This window comes from Trachinotus anak, unplaced genomic scaffold, assembly GCF_046630095.1.
Source record: "Trachinotus anak isolate AG129_WGS33_773 ecotype Australia unplaced genomic scaffold, CSIRO_AGI_Tana_v1 ptg000019l, whole genome shotgun sequence".
NCBI classification, from domain to species: domain Eukaryota; kingdom Metazoa; phylum Chordata; class Actinopteri; order Carangiformes; family Carangidae; genus Trachinotus; species Trachinotus anak.
This window is the reverse complement of record NW_027273870.1, coordinates 24,205,530-24,225,644: the sequence shown is the minus strand read 5'-3', so window position 1 is coordinate 24,225,644 and position 20,115 is coordinate 24,205,530. Positions and strand designations below refer to the sequence as shown.

The 20,115-nt window shown below is 42.3% G+C and overlaps 4 protein-coding genes across 4 annotated transcripts; 3 read left to right on the top strand and 1 right to left on the bottom strand.

Moving 5' to 3' along the window:
* The first annotated feature begins 616 nt into the window (after nucleotides 1-616).
* Nucleotides 617-4,745, top strand: actb1 (actin, beta 1). Its single transcript, XM_071504158.1, has 7 exons — nucleotides 617-757; nucleotides 1,872-1,997; nucleotides 2,108-2,347; nucleotides 2,892-3,138; nucleotides 3,236-3,427; nucleotides 3,651-3,832; nucleotides 4,076-4,745. Exons 2-7 carry the CDS (start codon nucleotides 1,875-1,877, stop codon nucleotides 4,217-4,219), a joined length of 1,128 nt encoding a protein of 375 aa, XP_071360259.1. The 5' UTR covers nucleotides 617-757; nucleotides 1,872-1,874; the 3' UTR covers nucleotides 4,220-4,745.
* Nucleotides 4,746-6,251: 1,506 nt separating this feature from the next.
* Nucleotides 6,252-11,396, top strand: fbxl18 (F-box and leucine-rich repeat protein 18). The gene is made up of 7 exons (XM_071504419.1): nucleotides 6,252-6,424; nucleotides 7,316-7,513; nucleotides 7,705-8,054; nucleotides 8,585-8,720; nucleotides 8,839-9,914; nucleotides 10,417-10,635; nucleotides 10,769-11,396. The coding sequence occupies exons 1-7, from the start codon at nucleotides 6,371-6,373 to the stop codon at nucleotides 10,923-10,925; spliced, it is 2,190 nt and encodes a 729-aa protein (XP_071360520.1). The 5' UTR covers nucleotides 6,252-6,370; the 3' UTR covers nucleotides 10,926-11,396.
* A 336-nt stretch (nucleotides 11,397-11,732) lies between these two features.
* On the bottom strand, nucleotides 11,733-14,531 carry LOC139636379 (stonustoxin subunit alpha-like). The gene is made up of 4 exons (XM_071504422.1): nucleotides 14,391-14,531; nucleotides 13,831-13,894; nucleotides 13,526-13,573; nucleotides 11,733-12,888 (listed from the first exon to the last, which is right to left on the bottom strand). The coding sequence occupies exons 1-4, from the start codon at nucleotides 14,391-14,393 to the stop codon at nucleotides 12,368-12,370; spliced, it is 636 nt and encodes a 211-aa protein (XP_071360523.1). The 5' UTR covers nucleotides 14,394-14,531; the 3' UTR covers nucleotides 11,733-12,367.
* A 280-nt stretch (nucleotides 14,532-14,811) lies between these two features.
* ptcd1 (pentatricopeptide repeat domain 1) lies at nucleotides 14,812-20,062 on the top strand. The gene is made up of 8 exons (XM_071504420.1): nucleotides 14,812-15,440; nucleotides 15,517-15,657; nucleotides 16,365-16,583; nucleotides 16,674-16,775; nucleotides 17,358-17,996; nucleotides 18,873-18,989; nucleotides 19,168-19,350; nucleotides 19,592-20,062. Exons 1-8 carry the CDS (start codon nucleotides 14,955-14,957, stop codon nucleotides 19,835-19,837), a joined length of 2,133 nt encoding a protein of 710 aa, XP_071360521.1. The 5' UTR covers nucleotides 14,812-14,954; the 3' UTR covers nucleotides 19,838-20,062.
* The last annotated feature ends 53 nt before the right edge of the window (nucleotides 20,063-20,115 follow it).

Below are 20,115 nucleotides of genomic sequence, written 5' to 3'. Positions count from 1 at the left end.
TCACCCCATGTCCTGGCACTACTCACCACAAGTATCTGTGATGAATGAGAAAATTGTGCTTTGCAACAAATGCATTAGGTGGCTTCAGTGCAAATCTAGCAGTGCGCTCTGGAGTCACCTTTGTCCTTCAGTGAAATTAGAAGAATTAAGGGAATGCTTGTCAATGCTCTGCACAAATATAGAGATAGCGTAGGTTTATTTGATCAAATGTGGTTCAGGATTTGAGTGGATGTAGGCCCCTTACCATTATGGGTGATGTCAGGGCTTAAAATGTATATGAATTACATCAAAAGATTGGCTCAATGTAGCAGTGCCAGAAACAGACCCGCATCTTAAGTTTGCTGCTTACTCACTGATTATGTTGTGTTTTACCAGAACAGTTTCACACTGGTATATCACCACCATTGCGATCATAACAACAATGAAGCCGAGAGACGCATGTTTTATTGAACACCCCGAACAAGCCCAGATTGATCATTTTGATAGTGTATAGGCCAGTTTTCATGTCACTTGTCCCTCCAGTCTTGTCAGGGCGCAGAGCTGTTATCTGCATGCGCCACACCCAGTGGATGCAGCAGGACCAATCAGAGGGCGCCGTACGGAAAGTTTTCCTTTTATGGAGAGGGGCTGCAGCAGGAGCTCTGATAAAACCCTGCAGTCCGCCGGCCCTCATTGCAGTGAAGCTCAGACACTAAATCCTACCGGAGTGCACCGCTCAGTCACAGTCCTCCTAAGCCGATAACCCTCCCTCACACAGGTAAGGCAGCCGCGGGAATGGGGATGTCATTTTTTTTTTTCGCCTTATTTTAAATGCTTTTTTTTTTTTTTTTTTAATTAATATGTGCATATGTGATGTTTTAAGCCAACAAGGTGAATTTAGTCCATCGGTTAAGTTGTGATGTGAGGTTGTCTGTGCAACACCCCTTAAGTTGAAGTTGTCCTTGGAACTTAAATTTTTTTCTTAAGTTTTTTTTTTTTTTTTTTTTTTTTTTTTTTTTATTTTGGCTCAGGCTTTTGATCGTTGCAGTGTGAGAGGACGCTGTCACTAGCAGTTATGAGTGTAACTAGATATGTGGTTGGTATGCGGTCGTTTTAGTGTGGAAGTAACCTGGCTGCTGCATGTTGTCATCGCTTCATCGGTCAAACAAATCAGACTGCGTTAAAGAGCTTGACCGTCTCGTTTACATGTAAGCATCTGCTTTGGCACGGCGTCCTGGCTCCGGTGTCTCCAGTTTCACGCACACGCACGCACACGCAGAGAGACAAACAGATGATAGCTGCTTAGACCGATTAAACTTAAAAAGATCTTGACTCAGATTGCAGGTAGACATGTAAATGTTGCCTTGCAGTAATTTGACAAACATCTTTGCGAATGTCAGTCAGAAGTTGGCTTTATTTATTTATTTTTATTTATTTAATTTATTCCCCTTGTAACTATGGTCACGACATATCGATACACCTGATGACATGGGATGGAAGTTAATTCATTTCACCTGTTAAATGACCGCCTTAAAGTACATGCCCGCCGTATGAAGGTGGTGAAGTCTGTGGTGATGGTCCTGATGAGGGGAGGGGCCGGCTGTCGGTGTCATTTGAGGTTTAAACGACACTCGGGCCGGGCCGCCGTCTCTAAGCTGCTCTCACTTTTCCCTTATATGGCCATGGTCAGACACAGGGAGAAGCTGCCTTTGTTTTTCAGCACTGGATTTGGACTGGAACCTGCGCCACTGCGACATCCAGCGTCCAGTCTCCATAATGACAAGGATTTACCCGAATTGATGTTTGCCAGACTCAACACAGAACAGTCAGAGAATCAGTTTTAAACATTCTCTCCCCTTTTTTTTATATCTTTCCTCTCCCTCTCTATCTAGAAAATGGAAGACGAAATTGCCGCCCTTGTTGTTGACAATGGATCTGGTATGTGCAAAGCTGGCTTTGCAGGAGACGATGCTCCACGAGCTGTGTTCCCCTCCATTGTTGGACGTCCCAGGCATCAGGTACACAGCTCCCCAATTACATGATATAAATTCTAAACCTTAAATGACATACCCATTTGTATACTGCAAGTTTTGATTTGAATTTCTAATCGCTCCTCTTTGCATTTCAGGGTGTGATGGTTGGTATGGGCCAGAAAGACAGCTATGTTGGTGATGAGGCCCAGAGCAAAAGGGGAATCCTGACCCTGAAGTACCCCATTGAGCACGGTATTGTCACCAACTGGGATGACATGGAGAAGATCTGGCACCACACCTTCTACAACGAGCTGAGAGTTGCCCCTGAGGAGCACCCTGTCCTGCTCACAGAAGCCCCCCTGAACCCCAAGGCCAACAGAGAAAAGATGACCCAGGTAACATTGGCTGACACACTGACAAATCCCCCCAGTCAGGAAACCTGCTCAGCTCAGCTCAGCTGTAGGGGCCCAACAGGCAACTGTGTTGCAGCCCAGGCATTTCTTCCCCTCAACCTGTTTCCTCCTGCTCCTACAATCTCCAGGTTTCTTCTGTCCTGAGCTGATCTTTTCATCTCTGCGGATGCTTCAGGTCTCTATCTCTCTGCACTGTGATGCATCAGGAATGACTAGTTGCAGCATGGTCACTGCTGTTTTCAAATTAGGCTTGTGTTGGACTTAGATGACAAGCATCTAACTACACTTACTGCATGATGCAACAGATAATGGTAGAGCAGGTCACTGCACTCCATCTTGTACAGTCAACACAACCAAACTAAAGTATAGATTATTGTAATGACTGGTTTTACTATGGTGTCTATAATCAAAACGAAACAGGCCTTTGTGCTGTGCTTTTCTTGATCTGACTATACTAACCCCTACAGCGTTCTTCAGGTTACTTTGACTCACTGGATGACTCATCTCTCATTTTTCTCTCTTCCAGATCATGTTTGAGACCTTCAACACCCCTGCCATGTATGTGGCCATCCAGGCTGTGCTGTCCCTGTACGCCTCTGGTCGTACCACTGGTATTGTCATGGACTCTGGTGATGGTGTGACCCACACAGTGCCCATCTATGAAGGCTATGCCCTGCCCCACGCCATCCTCAGGTTGGACCTGGCTGGCAGAGACCTCACAGACTACCTCATGAAGATCCTGACTGAGAGGGGCTACAGCTTCACCACCACAGGTGAGCAGCATACACATACTGACTTCAAAACAAGCTGATATTCAAAACTAGGGGAGACCAGAAATATGATAAAATGTCTTTTCTTCTCTCCTCACAGCCGAGCGTGAGATTGTGCGTGATATTAAGGAGAAGCTGTGTTACGTTGCACTGGACTTTGAGCAAGAAATGGGAACTGCTGCCTCTTCCTCATCCCTGGAGAAGAGCTATGAGCTGCCTGACGGACAGGTCATCACCATTGGAAATGAGAGGTTCCGTTGCCCCGAGTCCCTCTTCCAGCCCTCTTTCCTTGGTAAGTAACATCATGGAGCCATTATTTTTGACAGAATTAAAAAAAATAATAATAATAATAATATTTATATACTTCATGGATAGTTTAAGAAATGCATAAAAGGAGTTACAATGTTGGGAAGCACAGTAATTTTAGCAGAAAATGAGACTTGAGTTTTAGATTTGTTCATATGTATAGAACACAAACCTTGACTTACATTTCACTTTCTAATCTCTTTTCACAGGTATGGAGTCTTGTGGTATCCATGAAACTACCTTCAACAGCATCATGAAGTGTGACGTGGATATCCGTAAGGACCTATATGCCAACACAGTGCTGTCTGGAGGTACCACTATGTACCCTGGCATTGCTGACCGTATGCAGAAGGAAATCACTGCCCTGGCACCCACCACCATGAAGATCAAGGTAAAACTCTTCTTTATCACCCATTCACATCCTCCCTGTGGAAATGATGTAGAAATGTTCCAGAAAGTTCTGTACCTCTACTGCCACTCAGTGGACAAACACTGTTAATGCAGTATTGAGTCTGTTGCTTGCCTTTGACCTTCAGCTATATTTAATGTAGACTTAAAGTACTTGCAGGAAGTGCAGTTTCTAAACAGATGTAAATGGACTCCAGTATTAAATACTTTTTGTTCCTCCATGCAGATCATTGCTCCCCCAGAGAGGAAGTACTCTGTATGGATTGGAGGATCCATCCTGGCTTCCCTGTCCACCTTCCAGCAGATGTGGATCAGCAAGCAGGAGTATGATGAGTCCGGCCCCAGCATTGTCCACAGGAAGTGCTTCTAAATAGACTGTCAGTCCCCTCCCCAAAAACACACACTGCTACAAACCCAAACGACTGGCTCTGCATACATGCCTACACCAACACACTGGTGTATGCGGAGCCCACAACACCTCTTCCCATTTCCCTCATCACTATGGCTATGGCACCATGCCCCCTGATGGGGAGAAACTCTGCCGGAAGTACAGAGCGTCCCAGGCGGTGTGAATGTGAAGGAACATGATGTCCATTGTCGTGTTTGTGTAGGTCATTCCAGATGTCTTTGTTCACCACCTTATTTGCCTCTATGAAGGTTTATTCTCTGGTGGGCCCACAGCCCAACAGACCTGTAGTATTGCTTAATATGTAAATTATGTAATCTGATACTTGTTTTTGTTTTTTGTACTTTCAGCCTTAAACGATACTTGGTCCAGTTTGTTTTTGTCATTATGCAAAAGGCAAAGCTTCTACCTTGTATGAAGGTTTGTGCAATGGGCTTCAAGCCTCTGGTGTACACAACAACCCAATAAAGCGCACATGTCTGAGATTCCAGTCTGGCTACTTGGTCTTTATTTATCTTGTCACACAAAAATCAAAGGAACCTTATTTTATGACATTTAACTGCGTTTCAGACTTTATGAAGGTAAGACACATGTTGCTTTACACTCTGGAAGTTAAAATGTGACCACCACCTTCAAATACATCTCCACCATATGAATGGGCCTTTTTTTTTCATGGAAGATATTTTGATATACTGAGGGATTTAGCTTACTCAGGCTTGTGTTGTATTGGCATTGTATGCTGGCTCACAGATCTGGGAGACATTGTTCATACTGGGGACACCCATGCTTTTATTCTTATGTCAAGTCAAAACCTGCTTTGTCTTTAAGATGACACAAAAGTGTAATTTTCCTTATTAACGAAGGCTGTCTTAACCAAGTACTGTCAAACTACCACTCGATTCCACAAATTCCTTAGAGGGTCTCCTCAATGAAGTATTGAACTTGTAACCTAAATTACAAATCCAGGATTTGACTACAGAAGCAGTTTCAGAAGTTTTTAATGAATGTTTGGTCCATCTTTAAAACTTGATACTGGACACCATTAACTGATAAGTCAACCTGACTATTCATAAAGCAGTGAAACGACACAAAGGGCAAATTTTGGATGAACGGTCACTTCACTGTGAAACTTTTTGTTATAGTGCCATCGTGTGGACAACTGAATTAATGTGAGAAATTATCAACACGTAGAATTGGTATTAATAGTGCTGTTGAATGGAAGGTGTAGAATATATGGTCATGAAATTGAAAAAAATAACTTTCATTAAAATTGTGAACCTATCTTTCGGTGGTTTGAACAATATTCTGTTAATTACATACAGTTCGGTTTGATGGAACAGTTACTGCCCATTACACTCATTTACCGGAAATAAATATTCACATTTTATGAACAAATAAAAGCGGGGCTCCTCCTCTCATCATCCATTATTTGTAAGGGAATATACATTTAAAGCAACTGGGCCAGTTCAGAGTGCATAATAACAACATGAATTGTTCTTGGAGCTGAACATTTACACCATTCATGGTTTTCATATCGCTGCAAGATTTATTTTAATGCACTTATTTAGATTCTGTATGAAAAGCAAAAATAAAGATTTTTTTTTTAATGAAGAAAAATTTAGCTACACACTAGTTTTGTAGTTTTGCCGTTAATGTAAAAAACGTTAAAAAGTCTTTATTTTTGTTTTTATTTTTATTTTATACAGAATCTGTTATTATTACTTACAATATATATATATACACACATATATATATACATATATATATATATATATATATATATATATATATATATATATATATATATATATATATATAATAATCAAAAATAATTATAGCCTATATTTTACTAAATACTACTTTTCATATTTTTATTTCCAGTATCCTTTTGATGTTTTGCAATTTTCTGTGAGAAACGCTCATTTTATTTAAAAACAAAAAAACAAACAAAAATCGGACTGGAGCGACAGGAAATGTGTCCGTCAGTGTAAAAGCCTCCGCCGTTGTGCAGCAGCAAACATCATCCGTCCTGGCAACAGTTGGCTCACTGTGAAGCGGCTTCGCGGAGACATGAAGCACTTGCTGGCTGGATGAACATCTAAAATCTTGCCGATCATGAGTGGGACAGTGAGAGGCATTTCAGAGGACATGGATCGACAGATTGTGCAGGTTGGTGGACCGACAAACCTCATCGATATCTCATTAATTTCTCAACGGTAACGCAGAGCGGACCAGCTGAACTGTTAGCTAATGTTAACGCTAAGTTGGATCATACCAGACTTCACTCAAATTTCAGTTAACTTGTTCGACCAAGTTTGGTTAATAACACATGGGCACTGCCATAGAATTACATGTGTTTTAGTGTCTCTTTTCAAACGTTGAGCCTAAGTCAACCTGATAACAGACAAAAATATAATTAATTTGTAAATCAGTGGCCAGACAGAGACTCTTTTGCTGGTGGTAATACTAATATTATATCTGAACAAATCTGTACATCTCTGTGAAGGGTCTTGTATCAGGATACAAAAAGCTATATCCTTGAAACATTAACTTCATTATTTTGTAATCAGCTAATTTATATACCTGTGTGCAGGGCTGCAAATAATGACCATTTTCATTATCGAGTAATCTGCATATTATTTTTTAGATTAATCAATGAATTCTTATGTCTATAAAATGCCAGGAAATAGAGAAAAATGCATGTAATCATTTACAAGACCCAGTGTCTATCTATTGTGGTTATTTCACTATTGACATGATGCTTTACATTTTCTCAAAAGGATGCACTGAGGCAAAGTGTATCTATAAAATATTCAGTATTGTAATTAAGTAGTCCTGCTTATTGATTTACAATATTTCCTCCAATTACTTATTACAACCAGAGATTTAAAAGGAGAGCTATCACCATAAAAGATGCTTCGTTCATTCAAAGTAGTGGGAATTAGTTATTGTTACCAGCCATTAAAAGATCTCTAGCATTTTGACCATCTTGATAATTCTTCTCAAATGCTGACCGTATACACTGCACCTAACTGTGACACTGTTTACCGTTGGTCTCAGGCGGTATGCGATGAGGACACAATGTCGTCTACCTCGGTGGGAATGTCGGATCTGTCCGATGAGATCCTACTGTGCATCCTCCGCCATGTTCCAGTGTGTGACCTGCTGCTGAATGTGGCGAATGTCTGCCACAAGTTACAGACGCTGTGCCACGATAAGACCCTGCTCGCACACGTCAGCCTGTCTGAGGAGTATCTGGTAAAGCTATTGAAAAAACGTTTTATCCTCTGCTCTGATGAGGCATGTTTCGGGATTGTTTAAGTAAAGATTTCTATCACAGTATATCTAATAATCAAGTTCATGCATCTATGGAGCTTTCTGTGTATTTAAAACCATTTCTCTAACATCACAGTGGAATATAATACATTTTGTTCTTGTTTTTCCTCCAGGCTGATGATCTTTTGGTTCAGCACATATTGAAGCAGCTAGCCAATCGGGTGCAGTCTCTGAGCCTGAATGGTTGCTACTGGCTGTCTGGCTCTACCATGGACCATCTCGCTCGCTGCAGGGCAGTGACACACCTCGATGTCACCGGCTGTCGCCTCACTTCCGTTCGTCTGTCCCGTCTCCTCTCCTCCCTCTCTTTACTTAGATCACTTGCTTTTGATGTGGCACCGGGCTTCAACTCTGCTCAGCTTAGTTCAGAGGCAGTGGGTTCGCTGAGCCGCCTGTCGGAGCTCAGACAGACGCTGCTGACCCCGAGTTATGGCGTGGTGCCGTGCTGCGCCCAACTCCGCAAGTAAGGATCTGTCATATTACTGAGATTTCACACAGTGCATTATATTTACTTTTATCAATTTTAATGTGAGGATACCAGCTAGAGCATTTATGCATCATGTAGTAACACTGAGGCTGATGTGAATGTCATTAGTGTCATGTTAGTCATAAATCAGTGAATTGAACAAGTTAAAATTCTGACCTGATGGTGAAATCCAAAGTCCAAAGATCACCAAAGTCACCCCAGTTCACCCTGAAGGGAACACGAAGGTCTGTACCAAAATGCATGGCAATCCATCCACTAGTTGTGGATACATTTCACTCAAAACTATAAATGTCAACATTATGGCGGCACTAGATGAAAAGTGAGGGCGTCACCAAAGTCGGAGGGAACCATGAATGCCTGTACAAAACTTCTTGGTAATCCATCCAGTAGTTGTTGAGATATTTCAGTCTGGACGCACTGAGGCCGCCATCCCTAGAGCCATGCCACTAGCATGGCTAAAAATATGAACAGCGTTGAATGTGCGTGTCTGTATTTGTGTACTGTAGGCTGATGCTGCAGTTTGACATCCCAGATGTGACCAGAGAGGGTGTCGGTGTATGCTGTCAGTTAATGGTGGGTCAAAGCAGTGTGCCACATTACCAGCAGCTGGAGGAGTTCACTGCGAGGCTGGCTCCAGGAGAGGTGAGCTTGTTGGTATTACATGTACAAGTAATATGTTCCCATACAGTACACCTGCAGTATACACTGTAATAAGTGCCTAATGTCTGTAACTGATATATCTTTGTGGTAATGTCCGTAGGTAAACCAGACCTTGCTCCTTCTCTACCTGGCAGTGTTCTGTGTTCATGTTCCGAAGCGCCTCAAGGTTTTCCTCGTCTCGATTCCTGGTCCGAACCCTGCTCACTGGCCTGCTGCCCCCTCACTGGCCCAGAGCTTGGGTCAACGAGGTGAACTGGAGGCCCTGCAGCTGCCTCGCTCCTGGCTGGACTCCTTGTCACTGAAGAGAGCTCTGGAGGGAAACAGTCCAAAGCACCTCAGCTTCAGTCGCTGCCCGGCGTTGTGGCCTCAGGTGTTCCAGTCGCTGCTGGAGGGAGGAGTCAGAGATGCTACACAGCTGACCAGCCTGAACCTCAGCGGGATCAACCAGGTCCTTTACTCAGAATGTAGGAATGTGGAAGATCACCTGGTTCCTGGGACAATAAGCCAGTTGGCAATGGGCTGTTCCAACATTAAACACCTGAACCTGATGCACACACACTATCATCATGAACACTCACCTGGGCTCGGTGGGGAAACACACCTGTGTGCCAGCTTGGTCAAATTCAGACACCTGCGCTCTCTCACGCTGCCTGCCTGCGCTCTGTCAGACGGCTTAAACACACATCACATCTCTACAAACAACATGTCTCCTTCCTCATTGTTCCTGGGGCTAAAGAAAGCTCCACGTGTGGGGCTCCAGATTTACAAGCCCGATTCAGAGTCTTTGTCAAGGGACAGCACATCAGGGCTCGTTCAGCTCTTAGCTGGCTGCCCTTTTTTAGAGACCCTAGAGCTCATTGGCCCAGGTTTTGTCTCTGCGCTGCCTCGGCTTGAGCCCTGCATTCGTGCCAGTGTGGAGCCTCGCGGTATGTGTGCGTGGGCTCGAGGAGTCGGCGATTCGCATTTGGCCGCCCTTGAGGCTTTGCCTCGATTACGTCGTCTGACTCTGGCTGGGCTTCCTGGGGTCTTAAAGGGGACAGGTTTGGTTCAGCTGGCCAGGCAGTGCAAAGACCTACAGGTTTTGTCCATTGCCAACATGGGATCACTAAAAACCATGAACTACACTCCTGCTTTGCTGGACACGCTGAAACAGTGCACACAGCTGCAGGAACTCAGGTTAGAAGGCACCTTTGTTACCTGTCATTTACTGCAATGATATGAAGATTTTCAGATTTTCCCCCTTTTCACGAGAAGCATGTATTATTAATTAATTCAAATATTTAATTAATTATTAAAACTAATAGTTTAATCTCTATTAGTTTTTCTCTGTGGGATGTTAATGGGATGTTAAGTAGATTTAGAGACATTACATGCTCGGCTAATTTTGTAATAAGATGAAGAATCTATTATCTATCAATCTATTATTTTTGTAATTTAATTTTTTTTTTACAGAGAATTATAAAACCTGTCATGATCATCATCATATCCCATAATTATTTCAATTATAGAAACTTGCAAACATACAAACCATGTATTCAGACTGAACCTTGTAGTTTGATGTTTTTATTTTTGTTGTTTTTTGTCAAAAGTGATACCTTAAACTCACTACAAAAAATAGGGGATTCTTTGCTTGTTTTTTTTTTTCTACGTTGTTGAAAATTGTGTGTTTGGTCTTTAGGTTAGAGCAGCCCTACCTGAATGCCAACGCGTCATTCTTTGAGGCGCTGTCCTCCTGCTCCCGTCTGCAACGTCTCTGCCTCATCTCACGCAGCGGCACCTTTGACCCATCAGCCACAGAGGCCTTCATGGAGCGATGCTGTCATGTCATCATGTGTCACATGTTCATGGGTGGCACCTTGGTGGCTTGTCGCACACTGCAGAAAGCTCTGTTGGACAGGTCGGTGATTGTGTGTGTGTGTGTGTGTGTGTGTGTGTGTGTGTGTGTGTGTGTGGCCACACTGTCCATCAAGCATCTCATTGTGTGTCTAATCACAGATTTCACCTTTTCTTGTGTTTTCTCTCTCGGTCAGATTTTCAGTTGAGCGCTCAGCCCTGAGTGTGGTCATCTATCCATTACAACATGAAGACCTGCCTTCAGTCATCAGAGATATCCCACTAACGCTGCTGGATCGGATAACTTTGTTCCAGAGCCATGTGGCCCAACCACCACATTTATCACCACTGTGACATCACCACAAAGCTTCAGTGTGATTAGTGCTTAACAGCCTAGGTGTTCAAACTGTTTTTTTTTTTCTGCAGGAAAAGAAAATCACAAATGAAAGAGACTGACACTGTCATCTGTGCTCTGATTTCTTATTTTGTGATCTGTTACACCAACAATGGTTACAACAGGACACCACTAATGCTTGCTTACATTTACATGACTCAGTAATGATGGTCTACGGAGGGAAACTTACTTAAACTCACCTCCACAATGAGGTCAAATGTCAGGGTTAGCTACAGACTGATGCTCTGGAGCTGGTGGGGATTTTTAGTGTCTTGTTCTATGACATTTCATATTTGGTGCCATGAGGGCCTGTATTCTGGCTTCTCAATCAAAAATCATTTCTGCTATTTTGAAAATAAGTGCCAAATATATGAATTAAATTATGTATTTGTTCTGAAACTTTAATGATGTAATAAACTCCATATAAATTACTTTTAATATTGTTGTCTGCATACCAACACCACGTTGGTACTTTCTCCTTGTCACATATGTCTAATCTCAGGCATTCATGAAAGGTAAAAATTCATGGATCGGTTCATTTCAGTTCTGTGTCTGGGGGATTAGTTGTGTACATTTTTTCGAATTATCTAGGAAATGAACATTTTTACATCAGATGTGCACCACAGTTTTTGCAACCCAATTACTCCGCCCTACAGTGTGTTTTCTCCATTAGTCCTGCAGGATACTGCAACTCAGCCATTCTGCAATGGTTTCAATGGTGATTTGCACAGACATTTACAGCATGTTGCTCCAGAAAGTTTGAGACATTTTAGCAGAGGTAAAGTTCCTTATATTGCATCAAAACATATAACAAAAGACAGATATGGATATGTACTTTTTAAACAAATTAACCAATGACAGTAAAATGTTAAAAAAAAAAAAAAAGTAAAATGGCATTTTCGTTTGTTGATTTCTGACTTAAAGTACATAACAATAATTATGCAGAACTATTGTGTTTATCATAACAAATCTGAGACATATTAAGCAGAATACACTATAACAGCTACTTCGATACAGGAGTCTACATTCATGCTAGCAGCTCAGATTAAACTTTGAGCTTAATGCTAACATCAGCATGCTAATACATTTATGTTTAGTAGTATCTGTCCAATACTGACATTGCCATTCCTGGACTCATTAGCATGGCCAACAATGAAAATGAATGAAATAAGTGATTAATTAAGTCTGACAGTCAAATCAATTTTAACAAAGTTTTTCTGATTCCTAAAAAATATTTAAAAAATCAAGGCTTTGTATTCCCTGCATCCTGTTATGTGGCTTGATGTTTTGTGGCATTCACACTCTTGCTGGAAGCAATAATGCTCGACCCCACTGTGCAGTATCGCCGGTGGACCAACATTTGCTGACATGAGGCTGACTGGACACACACTGGGAGGAACTGCTACTCCAGGTCACACAAATGGGCCTTGTCTGCCACCCACAGCCCGGGGTAGAGAGGCTGTGTGAACGTGGTCTCGACTCTGTGCATCAGCTGCAGCGTCGTGTCACAGACACAGTAGAAAGTAAGAATCCCTGCCTTATGATCCAGGTACACACCAACTCTGGAGGACTGAGGCTCCGGCACTGCAGTCTCCTCATCATTGTGTCGGAAACATTTGCTGTTTTTGTTTAAGTCCAAACTCCAGGACTTGTCGTTGCAGCCAAATGCACACTCGTGATAATAGTCTGATCTGCCAATATCTTTGTACGCCACTGCTACTTCGGCAGACCCTTCAAACTCCACTTCCCAGTAACAGCGCCCTGACAGGCCCTCATCACACAGCACCTGAAAGAGATGTGAGAACCTGTCTGGGTGTTCAGGATAGTCCTGGACTAAACTTGTGAGCTCTGCCTTTCTGTTGTGCTCAGACAGACGCAGCTCTCTGTATGCTGTGTTCGGGTTCAGGGTGAGGTGACAGTAATCTGGAGTGGAGAGGAAGAAGTGGACAGATGTACAAAACCTGACAGATCGTTCATTTATACACCTCATGTGAATGTGTGACAGGGTTTTACCTCAGGAATACAGCTGCACTCTCAGCTGGGTGAATTTCAAACTTGTTCTTGAACAGTGTTCCCTCCCAGAGTGTGTTTGAAGGAATAGGTTTACAATTTGGGGAATACACTTATTTGTTTTCTTGCTGAGAGTTAGATGATATCATTCTTACTGATATCAGCTGGTTAGCTTAGCTTGGCATAAAGAAACAGAGGGAAACAGCTAGCTTATCACGCCATGAAAGTTCTTTCTTCATTGATAAACTAATTTTAGGTGTTGTGTTTCTTTTTTTATTTCACCAGCACAATCCTTTTTACTGAGAATAAATTCATACTCTCGTCCACTAAAAACAGCCCAGATATGCTGCAGAGGGATGATATCACCTTTATTCAATACAGTTTTTAATGTGCAGCTGTACTAAACAGCCTTTATCCCTTTATGGCGACAAAATGACTCAGTTACTTGTGATGCCAAGGTAATGGGATTAAATCAAATTATTGCAAATTCAATAGTGTTCACTTGACTGATGAGACTGTGTTTGGCTTTACTGTAGATAACAGGACTCACATTGTAAGAGGTCTGCTCTGGTCTGAGGTTCGTCTGTCGGTGAATCATCTGGCCGTTTCACAAGAGAGAGAAAAACACTTAAACCACCAATTCAGAGTCTCATTTTTAAAATAGAGCTTTATATGATTATTTCAGAAGTGCATTGTTACTGAGGAAAACGCATCCTCAAAACACAGAATGTCTGAAAAATCACTCACAAAATTAAACATTGAGTGTACTGTTTAATTCAAACAAAAATGTTGTTTTTTTTAATCACATTGTACATTTGTTGTGTGTGTGTGTGTGTGTGTGTGTGTGCTTTGCACCAGGAGGAGGTGTGGCCTTGGACACAGGATGGGAGGGTGCAGCTTGCTGGTCTTGTTCAGGAGCCTGTACAAAAATCATGTTTATTGTTTTTTTTTTTTAGATAGTATGTAAATGTGGCAGAAAATCATCAGAACTGTGACATTAAATGGCCTTTTATTGAGCCTTGGTACATTTACGATTAATTATGAGATGAACAACATGAGGAACAAACTATTTTGACGGGAAAAATACTGCCAGCGCCTTCGTTTAATTTCAATGTAACTCCTTTTTCACTTGTATTTAAAGATACTGACCCCACATCCTCAAGCCTTGAAAATACTGAAAGAACTGGTGTCTTTCACTGAATCATTCACAGGACGCTCTTGTTTAGTGAGCGAAGTTTTAATCACAATAATAAATCACTTTCCGTGCCTGTAATTACATTTAAGTCAAATTCTTTATTTGAACTTTGGAGCCCTCTGCTGAGACATCAAAACTAGGCTACACTGCTACATAGGTATCTCACACGGTAATAATGTTGTCACATAAATACCACACACACACACACACATTATTTTACCATTATAAGCTGTGTATCCGTGAAGCCTGTGGCCTCTGACAGCTGAATCAGAGCAGTCTTTATAGACTCCTCTTAATCCTGACACACTGTCCTCTCCTCACTTCACCCCAGGAAGAGACGTAAGACACGTGTAGACGCGTTTAAACCCAGCTGGGGGCGGTGCTTTCATTATTTACACAACCTGTGCAGCCTGTAGCGGCATAATAATCTATCGACGATGCAGTCGATCGGAGTGCCACATCCCAACCAGAAAATGTGAAGGTCCTTCAACTGTTTATACAGCCCAGTAATAAACAATGAGGTTTTAATTCAGAGAAATAGTTGTTGTTAATTCTCTCCGAGGAGCGAAACGCCAAAACAAGGGGGTTTACGAGTTTCTTTCATTATCGATTATTTAGGTCTCAGTCTCGCTTCGTTCGGCCTTGAAACATCGTGGTGCCTGACATGACTGAAGCTACGCAGGTATCAGCTAGCCATGAATGAGCCTCATGAGCCGTGTACCTGTTTACTTTACTGTCGTTAGCTTGATTTAAAAAAAAAAAAAAACCAACCAAAATATTAATCATGTTAACGTCCGTGGCCTGTTCATGCGTGCGAAATGGGAGGAAAATCTCGGTCCCTGTTGCTAAGTTGTGCCTCCTCTCGGTGGTGAAGAAGCCTCCCAGCGGCCTGAGTCTGACAGGGGTACAAAACCTGTCCCAGCTCCGGTCGTCCAGGCTCCTCACGCCGACTACCTGGCAGCTGCCAAAGGGACGACCGGTCAGGTCTGTCTCCCTGTCCGCGGCTTCCCAGGGCGGTGCGAACCCCATGGATGTCCCCTCAGCCCCAGAAGACAGAGAGGGCTTCGGCAACCTTTCCACCGACTATTCTTCCAGGAGGTTGTTCAAGAAAAGCAGCCCAGACCTCCAGGATCTGCGACAGCGAGAGGAGGACGGAGCCTGGGAGGAAGATGAGGAGGCAGAGGCGGTGGGAGCTCGCAGGAGGCCCGGGAGGAGAAACACACCGTACTGGTACTTCTTACAGTGCAAGAAGCTGATCAAAAACAACAAGGTCAGTCCAGTTTAACTCCTATGTGTGTCCTGTTTTCTTTCTGTGTTGTTGACAAACATATGTTGTGGTCTCACAGCTGCAGGAGGCTTTGGATTTGTTCAGCAGAGACATGCTGAAGGGAGAGAGGCTGCAGCCGCAGGAGTACAACTACACCATCCTGATAGGAGGCTGTGGTCGAGCTGGACAGCTCAAAAAGGCCTTCAAACTCTACAATGATGTAGGAATCTTTCATTTCTATACTTGTATCATGTTTATATGTTCATTTAGCATCTCCATCAATACATTAAATGTTACTTCAGATTTTAAAGTGATAAAAAAGCCTGTCTTCAATCAGCCTGATTTAGTCATTATTAGTTCAGCTTACACTCAATTGCTGAAAAAGTTTATAAGGCACACCTAGTTAAAACTAATGTTGTGTAAAAATTAGCCCTGTGAGTGTTACAATGTCCAGGTTTTGTTGAGACTGAAGATGATGATTCAACTTTACCAACCGACTCGTATCCACAGGAAGAAACTAAATATTAGAAACACCTACACTAGTATAACATACCACACTGCAACAAACTTCCTCTTCCAAATTAACATTAGGTTTGAGCGACCCATGTTTGAAACGGTGTCAACAAAAATAACCTTAATGAAAGTATGAATTACTGCAGGCTTGTTGCATTAGACTGCATTGGTACAAGCAAGGTTTACCTGACAAGCCTGCAGCTTGATGCTTTCAAAGATCAAAGATCATGAACGTGAGACTAAACGGCAAACTCAGTCTTATTAACACCCACAAAAGCCAGTCTTTAGTTTATAATGATATATGAAGAAAAGCAAGCAAGTCATATTTTTGAAACATTTGTACTACTGCTCCTACCTGATTTCCTCAGATCGTGTAATAACGTGTATAATGACGTGTGTGTGTGTGTTTTCCAGATGAAGAAGCGAGGTCTCGATGCTGTAGATGCGACTTACACTGCACTGTTCAACGCCTGCGCTGAATCACCTTCCAAACAAGCCGGTCTTCAGCAAGCGTTGAAGTTGGAGCAAGAACTCCGTCGCAAAAACTACGCCCTCAGCACCATCACATACCACGCTCTTCTCAAGACGCACGCCGTCACCAACCACCTGCAGGCCTGCATTCACACGCTCAGGGTACAGCACTTGTCTGGGTGTTTGGAAAGAAGTCTCTCCGCTGAACTGTGTGAGATTTGTGTTTATACATGGGTTTGTGTGTGTTTGCAGGAGATGCTGCAGAATGGACATGTTGTAACTCAGGAGACGTTTCACTACCTGCTGATGGGCTGCTTGAAGGACAAAGAGACCGGATTCAGACTGGCTTTACAGGTAGATGCATGTTTGCAGGAACCTAGAGATGTGTATGAAATTTTCCAGTGAATAAGAGCATGTTGAGCTTGCTGAATTTAATGAGTTAAGTTCTGCAGCTAATGAATGTTTTCAAATTGCTTATTTTGTCTGAACAAATGTTTAAAACCCAAAGATATTTAATTCACAAGCAGAGGATTAAAAACACCTGCAAATGTCCATATTTGAGAAGCTAGGGCCTGTTAATTTGTTTGCTCAAAAATAAATAACGAATAACAGATTAACAAAATAATTGTCAATTAACTTCTGTCGATCAACGAATTGATTAATCGATCAATGAATTGATTAATTGACTAATTGTTTCAGCTCGAGGCTGATGTTTTTCTCTCTCCAAACACAGCTTTCTCAAAACACTTTTCAGAGCGGATAAATCTTAAACTGTAAAGCTGGCATTTTAGTGCATATGAGGAAAACATTAGCGAAACAAAGACATGATGCCAAGCCATGGTCGGGTGTATGTGACAGTAACGTAATGCACGTAAACAGTGTTTCAAAATCCAGACGACCCAGTGGGGACGTAGTCTAACTCTGTATTTGTTTCAGGTTTGGCGCCAGATGTTGAAGTCAGGAATTCGTCCAGACTCCAAGAACTATAACCTGCTCTTGAGAACTGCAAGGGATTGTGGGATTGGCGATCCTGCCCTGGCCACTCGCATTCTGCTTAGGCCTGAGTGGGAGAGCCAGAAAGAGACAGAACGTGTGTCCCGATGCAAGGAAGTGATAGACATTGACCTTCTGGAGAGGCAGTTGTTTATCCAGCCTGATCCACACAGAGGCAGTGAGGAGTCGTTTAGCAGACAAGAATCCACACACCTGATACCAGTCAGACAAACAGAAAATATATCACTGCCTGTTGACCTAGTGAACTCCACAGCGCCTAATCTGCTGGACCTCTTTGATGGGAGGAAGGGTGCTGTGATCTCCCTCAGCACTGTGGATGGGGCGTCTGATAGGCTTGCCCTGATTGGAGGAGCTGAAGGTTTTCTGGAGAAGATGGCTGCTAACGGACTCAGTCCAGACCTCAGAACTCTGACCCTGTTGGCCGATACGATGGAGCCGGACCACCAGTCTCTGCAGATGCTGCTGCAGGTCGCCAAGCAGCATCACGTCAAGCTCGACGTGGCGTTCTTTAACTCTGTGATTCGCAGAACCGCCAGAGCTGGTGACCTAGAGATGGCAAAGGTACACACACACACACGTACACACATAATGGTCTTTCTATAGTTGTGAGGACACTCCTCGACATAATTCATTCCCAAGCCCCTTACTATAACTTAAACCATCACAACTAAATGTAACTAACCCCACCCCCAACCCTTACCCTAAACCTAATTTTAACTCCAGCCCTAAAACCAAGTCTTAACCCACAAACAGCCCTTTGAAGAGGTGAAGAGGCCTTCATCTTGCCCATTACTGAGCAATGTGTCTGGCATTAAAGTCAAGTCACCCAAATTACAAAAAAACAAAAACAATCACCCTTCCTCCTAGTGGTACCTAGCCTTGTAGATACTGTAAATGTTGGTTATATGTGGCCAGATTTATTTATACAACATGTCTTTGTGTTCAAAACCAAATAAAAAAAACAAGACAGCATGATATAAATGATCATGTCCTATATTTTAAGCAACAGCAATGAAATGTTGCATTATGAAATCAAACACTCTCTGGGGAAAATGGCATTGTGAAATAAAAATATACTCTGGAAAACCTGAAACCATACCTAAAAAAAACTCTGTTATTGTGAACAGACACAGGGTTCATGAAATAGATTAAAATAATTATTAGGTCATTATGATAATTTATTATTTTGTTATGATAGCTAATTTCATAATGTCCACTTTTTTAAATTTCATTTTGAACATTAGGGGTCTCCATATAGACTCCGTATGTGGATTAATCTGAATAATCCACAGAACAGTTTTTTGGTTTTTTTTCTCTACTGAAGAAATGTTGATATTGTTTCTTGTAGGTTATCAAGAAGAAAGAGGAGGCTGATTCTGGAAAGAGATACTTGTGTAAATGTTATTTTCATTTTGATGTATTTCTTCCTCTCTCCAGGGTGTATTGAGTGTGATGCATCGGCGCAATGTGAGTGTGAACGTGCAGACATTTGGAAGCCTCGCATTAGGCTGTGAGCGTCAGAAGGACGGTCTGCAGCTGCTAAAGGACATGCAGGTGATGAAACACACATCCTAAAAGTTGGAACAGATTTATCTAGTTCATATTTGTTTTACATAAATGTAGACATAGAGAAAATGCTGTGTATTGGCTGCAGTACTAGGAATGGTAGTGGTACAAGGAGAAGAAAAATGATGTGATTTTGTGAGCTTTCTCTCATCTTCACATTCTGCAGGAGGCAGGACTTAGGCCTAACGTCCAGGTGTTCTCTGCTCTAATTGGCCGAGCAACTCGGAGACTGGATTACATTTACCTTAAAACACTACTTAAAGGTATGAGGGACATGGGGGTGTGGCCCAACGAGATCATCATCAGACAGCTGGAGTTTGCTGCACAGTATCCTCCCAACTACAACCAGGTGAGCAGTACATGGCGACACAGGAGTTTCCACTGGTGTTCCAGTCTAGTCAGCACACACACAGATGTCTGCTCTGTGGTTAGGGTTGATTCATTTAAGGCAGAACATGGATTTGTTTCATTTGCAGATAAATGGTTTCTCAACTGACTCATATTTTTCATGTTGTCTCTGTTCCCATCTTTTTATTTCACCCCTTCATCTGTCTTCCCTTCCATTCTTCTCTCTGCTCTCTAAATCTCAGTACAAGTCCAGAAACAACTACCTGGTCCAGATTGATGGTTTTCGTGGTTACTACCAGCAGTGGCTGAGAACCATGCCTGCTCAGGATGCTGAGGGTGAACAGGCAGAACTGCAAACTGAAACAGACGCTGCAGAGGTGAAAACAGAGGCTGCAGATGGACTGACACAGGCTCAGAGGAACCACAGAGCTGAAGAAAGGGGACATTATTCTCATAACAGGGACAAGACAAGCAGAACTGCTCTGTAACAGCACTCCTGAAAATATTCATGACTTCTGGTCCACTGGTTGTCTATTTGCATTCAGCTGTGTAAAACTGTATAGACTTTTTGTCAAAGTATTACCTCATATACCTTCTATCAGTTAACTTTGTTTAATTTCATTTTAAGCAAAATATCAATGTCATTGTCATTTTTATTGTAATAAAAGTTAATTGCAAGTTTGAATACAGGATTCTTGAGAAATGAAACCTCATCTTGGTTGCCATCTGTACTGTCTTATGTACCTGAAACATTGATTTTAGGGTA

Excerpts from the sequence above, each read along its gene's own strand:
- actb1 (XM_071504158.1), top strand. The coding sequence starts at position 1,875 with ATGGAAGACGAAATTGCCGCCCTTGTTGTTGACAATGGATCTGGTATG. Across the intron at positions 1,998-2,107 it reads TTGGACGTCCCAGGCATCAG|GGTGTGATGGTTGGTATGGG; the intron begins GTACACAGCTCC and ends TTTGCATTTCAG. Across the intron at positions 3,428-3,650 it reads CTTCCAGCCCTCTTTCCTTG|GTATGGAGTCTTGTGGTATC; the intron begins GTAAGTAACATC and ends CTCTTTTCACAG.
- fbxl18 (XM_071504419.1), top strand. The coding sequence starts at position 6,371 with ATGAGTGGGACAGTGAGAGGCATTTCAGAGGACATGGATCGACAGATT. Across the intron at positions 6,425-7,315 it reads TGGATCGACAGATTGTGCAG|GCGGTATGCGATGAGGACAC; the intron begins GTTGGTGGACCG and ends CGTTGGTCTCAG. Across the intron at positions 8,721-8,838 it reads CGAGGCTGGCTCCAGGAGAG|GTAAACCAGACCTTGCTCCT; the intron begins GTGAGCTTGTTG and ends TAATGTCCGTAG.
- LOC139636379 (XM_071504422.1), bottom strand. Across the intron at positions 13,574-13,830 it reads CAAGGCCACACCTCCTCCTG|ATGATTCACCGACAGACGAA; the intron begins GTGCAAAGCACA and ends TGAAACGGCCAG. Across the intron at positions 12,889-13,525 it reads CAGAGCAGACCTCTTACAAT|ATTACTGTCACCTCACCCTG; the intron begins GTGAGTCCTGTT and ends TCTCCACTCCAG.
- ptcd1 (XM_071504420.1), top strand. The coding sequence starts at position 14,955 with ATGTTAACGTCCGTGGCCTGTTCATGCGTGCGAAATGGGAGGAAAATC. Across the intron at positions 16,776-17,357 it reads GATTCAGACTGGCTTTACAG|GTTTGGCGCCAGATGTTGAA; the intron begins GTAGATGCATGT and ends TATTTGTTTCAG. Across the intron at positions 18,990-19,167 it reads AGCTGCTAAAGGACATGCAG|GAGGCAGGACTTAGGCCTAA; the intron begins GTGATGAAACAC and ends CACATTCTGCAG.